General features: G+C 37.4%; 1 protein-coding gene across 3 annotated transcripts in view; it reads right to left on the bottom strand.

Annotated features, from left to right (window-relative positions):
- LOC107713953 (neuronal pentraxin-2-like) overlaps positions 1-8,506 on the bottom strand; it is a 19,791-nt gene that overhangs the window by 2,088 nt on the left and 9,197 nt on the right. For 2 of the 3 annotated variants that reach the window (XM_016519618.1, XM_016519620.1), the window contains exons 4-5: positions 3,721-3,900; positions 275-1,540 (exon numbers count right to left, since the gene is read on the bottom strand). In XM_016519618.1, the coding sequence (XP_016375104.1) occupies positions 1,313-1,540; positions 3,721-3,900 (408 nt within the window). In that variant the 3' untranslated portion in view covers positions 275-1,312. Of the gene's footprint in view, positions 1-274; positions 1,541-3,720; positions 3,901-8,506 lie in introns of those variants that run through there. The other variant, XM_016519619.1, reaches the window with a different exon arrangement.

The following is an 8,506-nucleotide window of genomic DNA, read 5'->3' as shown; positions in this document are numbered from 1 at the left end:
AACATTATTGTTATAATAATAAGCACATTTCCCAATTTCAGTCTCTTTTTTTTTTTTAAACAAGGTTGATTCTTGTTATTGTCATGAAAGTAATTCTGTTTTTATTTCATAAAGTAAAATGATAGTAAAATAATATTTACGGTAAAGGCAGTACAACATACTACCAGGACTACCATAAACATTGCACTATAAAATATATATTTTTTGCATTATGGTAATGAGAATCTGGGGAAAATGTGCCTAAAACTAAAAATAGACTTCATTTTCCTAAATATGACCTGGGCATATTCTTGACAGATTCCGTGAGATTCACTCATTTGTAGCATCAAACTGACAGATAAATCAAACTTCCTGACACTGCACTTTAAATAAGTGCAAGCGCTGTCAACCTCATTAGTGCCTATCAATGTTTCATCTCGACGAAAAATATTTTTTGTTTGTTTCAATAAAACATTATTAAAAAAGTATAGCACACATTCCCGGTCGAGTTCTCACAGTTAATCTCATAACACCATGTTCTGCACATGTCAAAATCCTTCATAGACGTTTCAAAGACACCACAATTTTGGGATTCACAAACTGAATGAAATCATACTAGCTTCATCCCGTCCCGTCCCGTCGCCAGACTTTCCTCTGGGGGGCTTCTGAGAGCTGCAGGTCAGTCCTTGGCAGCTTTGCTACTTTAAGGTTTCTGGATGTCAGATCTGCTCGGCAGCTGCTGAGGGATAGCGATATTAAAGAAGAATCCCTCCACTAATCTCTGGATCACAGACACAGACATAAAGACACTTCCGTCTGAGTTCCTCTCCATATGTGCAACGTCACAGACTAGCTCATTCATTAATGCTTAAAGAAGCTCATGTTGAAACTATGCAGTTGAATTTTTTCAGGGGTTTGAAGGGCATCGGCCTATACGCAACATGACAAAAGCTTAAAGCGCAAATGTCAAATATTTTACTGCAGTTCTTAGAGTTTGACGTTTCTGAAGGACACAACACAGAGAAAAGCATATATAATATCAACAAGAAAGTTTTGCTTCATCCAGAGCCGCAAATACTCTATTCTGACATTGAATGTGTAGACAGATTTTTTATTTTTATTTTTTCCGAATTAATCACAGTCATTTTAGTTATTGGTCAGGCTGACAGCAAAGCCTCAACAAACATAAAGAAGAACTGAGGACGAGATAATCCATCATGTGAAAACATGTAAACGTGTGTTTCTTTTGAACTATCTCTGTAAATTCCCAGTGCAGTATTGGGACGTGGGTTACCTCTATAACGGGAATGCTTCCAGACTGACAGACGTGTCCTTAGGAATCAAAGAGACGGTCTTCACAAATCTCCAGTGCTGCTTTTGTGGCACCGCCAAATACCTCCACGTTGGCATCGACCCACGGCACCACGTTGCCAGGCATGTAGGCTGAGCAGTTGGCCATAGCAGAGATGTCTATAGGACGCAGGACTCTGTCCCACATGTTGAAGTGGCTTAACTCTCCTACGAAAGCTTGAGTGGCATCAAATCTCCCACCTACAATGTCCTGTGGGACAACAGCACACATCATACTTGGGATGGGTCATTGATATAAAACCATTCAAAAGTGTAGGGGTTAGTAAGATTTGTTAATGCATTTGAAAGAAGTCTCTTATGCTCACCAAGGCTGCATTTATTTGATAAAAATACAGTAAAAACGTAATATTGTGAAATATTATTACAATTTAAAAGAACTGTTTTCTTTTTGAATATATTTTTATTTATTCGTGTGATGCAAAGCTGAATTTTCAGCATCATTGCTCCAGTCTTCAGTGTCACATGATCCTTCAGAAATCACTCTGTTGATCTGATGCTTAAGAAACGTTGAAAACAGTTGAACTGCTTCATATTTTTGTGGAAACTGTGAGTATTTGTTGAATAGAAAGTTAAAAAGAACAGTGTTTATTTGAAAGAGAAATGTTTTGTAACAGTATAAGTTTTACTATCACTTTGATCAGTTTAATGCATCCTTGCTGAAAAAAAATAAATATAGAAAATCTTATTATCCCAAACTTTTGAACAGTAGGGTAACACTTTAGAATAAGGAACACATATTCACTACACTCTAAAAAATGCTGGGTTAAATATAACCCAGCGCTCCAATAGCTGGGTTTGTCCCTTTTTAACCCAGCGCTGGGTTATATTTAACCCAGCATTTTTTAGAGTGTATTGTTTTAAAATGGTAGGGTTTTATTTGAGTGGTTTTTCTCACTTTAAAATCAGTTGAGTAGTGACTGGTGACCGAGAAGTGAAAAAGCCAGACTGATGCTTGAGAGGATTGATTAAAAACGCTTTAAATGCAGAGAGTACGATCTTGTTGATTTGCTATAATATATAGCTTTTTCTTTATTTCAGTTTTTATTACAGGTTTTTCTGTCTTTGCATTTCTTGGCGGCACTCAACGCCTTATGCTTTGGCCATAGTGGGTCTATTTTTGTTGGCAGAGAAAAAAAACAAAAACAAAATAACTGTATTTTTTAGAGTTTGAGAATAGTAATGCCAAGGATGTAGGTTCAATCCTCAGGGAGCTGATTAAAATTCATACCCTGTATGCACTGCTAAAAGCAGTAAAAGCATTACTAATGAAGTTGATGAATTCTGTGATGTTTTGTGGTATTAGTTTTAAAACAATCCATTTTTTTAATAAAATTACAGACATATGTATGATAATAATTAACATTTCAAAAAATGGTTACACAACTATCAAAAAGAACTTTGCATATAACCTAACTGTCAATTCCTCAGAGCAATGAAGTTCAGAGTCTGAGCTTCTGAAGATGAAGGTTCTTTGCTGGCATTGATGGTTCCATGAAGAACCTTTATCATCCGTGGAACTTTTCCATTAGCCAAAAGGTTCTTTATAGTGGTGAAAGGATCATTAGATTATTACATTTTCTTCACACTAAGAAAAAAAAAAAATGGTTCTTTTAAGAACTGTTCACTGAAAGGTTCTCTGGGGAACCCAAAATGGCATCACTATGAAAATCCGCCTTTTGGAGCCTTTATTTTTAAGGATATATTTACACCGCAAGCATATTAATTTTTAAAAGCTAAAGAGTTCCAATTTTGAACTGATATCCTATAGAGCTGCTCATAGCTGAAATGAACTCGTTTCATAATTGAAGAACTTTGCAACATTGAAAGTGTTATTGAACTGAATTGAGTCAACACTGAATTATGAGCTGAATAATGACACTATTATCTTCTGTAGAGTTGCTTTACAGCTGAAATTGAATTTGTTTCATAATTGATGAATTATGCAACAGTAACCCTTTTGTATTTTCCTGCTTATTAATGTGAAGCTGCTTTGAAACAATCTGTATTTTATAAAGCGCTATAATAAATATGACTTGATTTGACCCAGCTAAGAGCTATTATTCCATCACTTCTTGCAATTTAGGTCACAGAATGTGCTTTTTCATGCACTGTTAAGCAGTGTGAATGCACTCAATTAACAGAGTAGCTCAGTGTAGGTGACCAGCAGATTATGTGTCACATGTGGATTTTGTGTGCTTGCATTCTGTGTCACATGAAACATTTCTCTCAAGATGTCCCTGAGCTCTTGGTGCAGCTGAGAGGTGACGTCTTCTCATCATCGCGTGTGAAGACTTATTATTATCGTTGCATGTCTTCCTCGTGAGGGATCAGCTCTTTTACGTCCTCTCTCTCTCACTCTCATGCACTCACCTGTTCTTGGCCCAGGATAATGACTCCTCCAGGTTTAATTGGGTGCCAGGGGGCCAAGTTCTCTCCAGTCCCTAGTCTCTCTCCATCCTGATAGGCCTCCCAGAAGCCGTCTCTGGTTGTCCAGGTGATGCAGATGTGATGCCAGCGGCCGTCACTCACAGAGAGAGGAAGCTGAGCTACCTGTGACAGCAAGGACCAAACCGTAAGGGGTTATGACTATGGAAGCTGATACTAAAAAGTGCATAGTAAGTAAGGAAGTAATGGCTTTCACAGTAATTATTCACTAGATGTACTCCGGTTTCCTCCATTGTGTCCCTACAGATATGATCCTGAAATTCCTCACTGTAACTCACTTCCCATCAAAGAATATAACTAAACTTGCTGAAGGAAATGTAAGTATGCCAGTTGCTGTCACAATGCTAAGGAGTTTTGAGCTGTAATGTGGTTGCTAGGGTGTCCTTTGTGGTTGCTAAGGTTGTTTTGGGTGCTTGGCCACGTCAAAAGAGTCCAGCCATCAAATCTCCATAATATTCAGATCCCTAGATAAGGTTCAATTCCCTCCTTAAATGCAAGTCTATGAGTCTGATTGCTTAGAACTGTAATATCACACCTCTGCTCAACAAGCTGCACAATTTGAGGTGACATTCATGTCCGTAGCACAACAGGGTGTTACGCACCAAATTTAATACTCAAGAGAGGGGTTTGTTCAGATTACTAACCATATGTGAAATAAACAGTGTTCAGCAATTTTTTTACTGGCCAAATGCAGTCATTTCAACAGCAATCCACACGATTTGGAATTTTATGTGAGGATGAAAATATTCCCCACATAGATTTTGCAGTGTTAGTCATGTGAATATTTCGTGTTGACCAACAAAAAGCTGCTTGGTTTGGAAATGACTTCTGTGTAAGCTGCGCTTCATACATCGACTACTGAAAACAGGCAATAGACCATCCGTTCTGGCCAAAATATGAGTGCATAATCCACAATAAAGCATTCTCCAGTGGAAAAAAATCCCCTGTTGCTCACTCACATCAAAATCCATCAACATGTTTGTTTAGAACTGTTTTTTGCTTAAACAGTGCTTGATCTGTGCATATTTCTCTCCCGATTCAGAAAAGACGACTTTTTCACTGGAGAAAGCAATATGGATAGAGAACTCGTATTTTGGCCAGAAGCAACAGCTTGAAGTTAAAAACGTCTTAATGATGGATTTCTCTTACAAACACATAGCTTTTCATATCACAAGACTTTAACTGATGGACTGGAGTCGTGTGGATTACTTGTAGATTATTGTGATGTTTTTATCAGCTGTTTGGACTCTCATTCTGACGGCACCCATTCACTGCAGAGCATCCATTGGTGAGCAAGTGATAAAATGCTAAATTTCTTCAAAACTGACGGAGAAACAAAAACACCCTGGATGGCCTGAGGGTGAGTAAATTTTCATCAAATTTTGATTTTCATCAAAATCATGTGACCTCTTAGGTTTAAACTGCAGCGTTGCAGTAAAGTGGAGCAGATGCATGTGTTTTTACATTTTCAATGTATTGTGTTATGCTTTTAAAAAGACACGTGTGTGACGTCATATTGCGACAATTTCTGATGCAATGTCTGTAGAAATTTTGCATGCTCAATGTCTAGTGCATCTTAAGGGAGGATATATAGTGTCTCGATGAATCATCATAACATAAACTGCCCTCTATAAAGTTGTATCTGACACTCCACATACTTTAAAATAGTTTATATAGTTAATCTCCGAGCTAGACACACATTGAGTTTGACAGCTACTGCACCTTGAGACTAGGCCTTTAATGCACTTAAGTTTATCAGTATGCAAAAAGTATGAAAACACAACATTCAGACAGAAGTAACAAAGCACAGAGGTGTGATGCATTCACTGGAGTGAGAAAAAGCACTGAAGACACACTCGACAGGTGATCATTTTCAGCATGGCAGCAACTCTCTCGATCCTCCTCAATTTCTTGTTCTTTCCAGCTTGACGTACACAGTCTCACACACACAAATGCGTACATGCACACACTGTACATGTCTAATGCATGCTGTGCAGCGCCGCGGGGCAAGATGCCTCTCTCAATAAGCAAGATGCCAAACTGACACTTCCTGAGTGAGGTATCAGGGGAATTAGCAGGGCAGCAGAGCTCATTCGTTCTTTTCCCATCTCTCGCTCTCTCAAGACCCTCAGGTTACACTCAACAAAAACCAGTGATGGTGCAATCTCCTCCACAATGATCCAAAGATACAGCATCCATGGTTACTGAGACATGCTAACCTCATTTACGGAAGAACCTAATTTTCCCCAAAGAAAAGCAGCTCAGTTTCATATTCTTGATTTAGAACCACGAAGGACATATTTAATTCATTTATGTGTGCTTTAATACTAAACTTTGAAATCATCTAGGGTCTTGTGCAACAACAGCCTCTGAAAGCTAATCAGCTAACTTTCATTTCATTTAAAAGTGCATGTGAAAACCTTTTGTGGTGTTTTGTGTGTCTCTCTACGAGCATCATGCATTCAGAGATCCTGAAGAATATTTTTCTCATGCAAAATGAGTCCTCATGCATTTAAAAATATGTCTTCAAATAACAGTATGGATAATTTTTTTGAGATAATCTCATTCATTATAAGCTGTCTAATCTTTTTTTGCATTGTTTAGCTTTATATTATATATTGTATGTAGGGGTGTGCCATAACACGATTTTCGATCATGGATGATTATAACGTCTCCACGATCTGCTTTTGATGAAATATCGTAGTATCGTGCTACAGCGCACATTCTATCAGATGCAGTTCTGGCACCTCCTTCACAATATACTGTACAACAACACATACTGTACATTCACATCAAATATTAACTCGGCGGTAGAATTACACTCACGGGACACTGCACTTATTCACAATCACAAAAGTACCTTATTTGCATGTGCTTTAAAGCCTTGCCGGTTAAACATTTAATTCACGTGCTGTTCTGACATGTGCTTTTTCTGAGCGCATACACTTGAAGCGCGCACTAAAAGCCTGTCAAACAGCACCTGATTACTGGACTAAGTTATCTTTTGATTCTGATTGCGCTAATATTGTCAAAACACACAAGGTTTACATATAAACACACTTGGTTATGTTGAAAGTGAAAGTAAACAGTTAAGAGAAAAATGGATGCGTGCTTGTATATTAGATATGTGCAGGTCTTGAAGCGACAGCAGATTAAGTGAAGTTATTAACGTAATTTCGGGAGGAGTACGCCAATCTAATCTTCCAATTAATATCCAAGTATAAAAACAGCCTCTTACCACTTCCGTTGTTAGCTCTTTCGGCATCCCTCCTCCTCCCCATCTCCTCATTTTATGCATATTTATTTACTTATCTTTCTGTCTATAGGGGGGCTAATGGAGCTCGAGTAGAATAGTCTCTCTGAGCCCTTCATTGCAGACATCAAGCCAAATCTGTTTACCACTAATGCTAAGATTATATGGGAACACGAACTCGTGAATTATAGTAAACATGCTGCCGCTTGCCATTAAAGGGATAGTTCACCCAAAAATTTAAATTCTGTCAATATTTACTCACTTTCATGTTGTCCCAAACGTATATTAATTTCTTTCTTGTGCTGAACACAAAAGAGGATATTTTGAAGAATGTGGGTAACCAAACCGTTGCTGGTCTTGACTTTGATAGTAGGTGAAAAAAAAAAACACTATGAAAGTCACTGGGGACCAGCAGCTGTTTGATTACCCACATTCTTCAAAATAACTTTAATGTTCAACAGAAGAAGGAAACTCGTACAAGTTTAAAACAACTTGAGAGAGGGTAAATGATGACATAATTTTCATTTTTGGGTGAACTCTCCATTTAATGTTAATAAAACAACAAAGCACAAAGAAAAAAAATCACCTGTATTGTATAAAGCGCTATATAAATAAAGGTGACTTGACTTGACCAGGCGAAAAGTCTGATCATAAAATAAGCATGTTACTTAACCATTTGAGGTGTGGGATGAGTTATGTGCTGAAGTGTAACACCTTTTAAAAACTTTCTAACAGCCGAAAAATATATTTAGGCAAGGCCTATATACCGGACTATATTTTGCATTTTTAATTATCAGCATCTGCCAATAAGCTTTTCTGTTTAGCTTATAAGTGTCTTAAGCAGGACTTTTATTTTGCAAAAGATCAAAGCCATGTGAATTGGCTGTGATCACTAGAGTTTGTCTGTCACTGAAGATGCACAAGCGAGCAACTTCATGTCATATGGACTGTACAGTAGGTAAAACTAGATTTACCTGATTAGTGAGTGCACTGTTGGTTACATCCTTTTTATAGATGTTTTTAGCAATTTCTTTGTTTGTTTTTTAATGCACTAAAAAGATTACAGAATCAACAAGTGTTTTTTTAAAAGATTTTTCCCTAATGAATTCATTTTTATATTATTTATTTCTAATTATTTTAGTAAGTATTATGTAAAAGAAATATACATTTAATTTCAGCTATTTTTATGATTGTTTTTATGACCTTTAAATCAAATACTGTGAGATCTTATACTATATAACAGTTTTATATCGGCATCGGCCATCAAAAAACCTGTATCTGTCTACCACTACTAGTGGTCGACCGATTTATCGCCAAGGCCGATATATCGGCCGATATTTGGCATTTTTCAAATATCGGCATCGGCCGATAAGTTTTTTCTGCTTGGCCGATGTGTTCGAGGCGGGACTTTTATTTTGACGGCATTGAGAACGGCAGCGCCTGAACACACAGTGCTCA

Source organism: Sinocyclocheilus rhinocerous, unplaced genomic scaffold (assembly GCF_001515625.1).
Source record: "Sinocyclocheilus rhinocerous isolate Xijiao unplaced genomic scaffold, SAMN03320098_v1.1 scaffold1140, whole genome shotgun sequence".
NCBI classification, from domain to species: domain Eukaryota; kingdom Metazoa; phylum Chordata; class Actinopteri; order Cypriniformes; family Cyprinidae; genus Sinocyclocheilus; species Sinocyclocheilus rhinocerous.
Note: the sequence above shows the minus strand (reverse complement) of the source record. Positions and strands in the feature narration are given on the sequence as shown.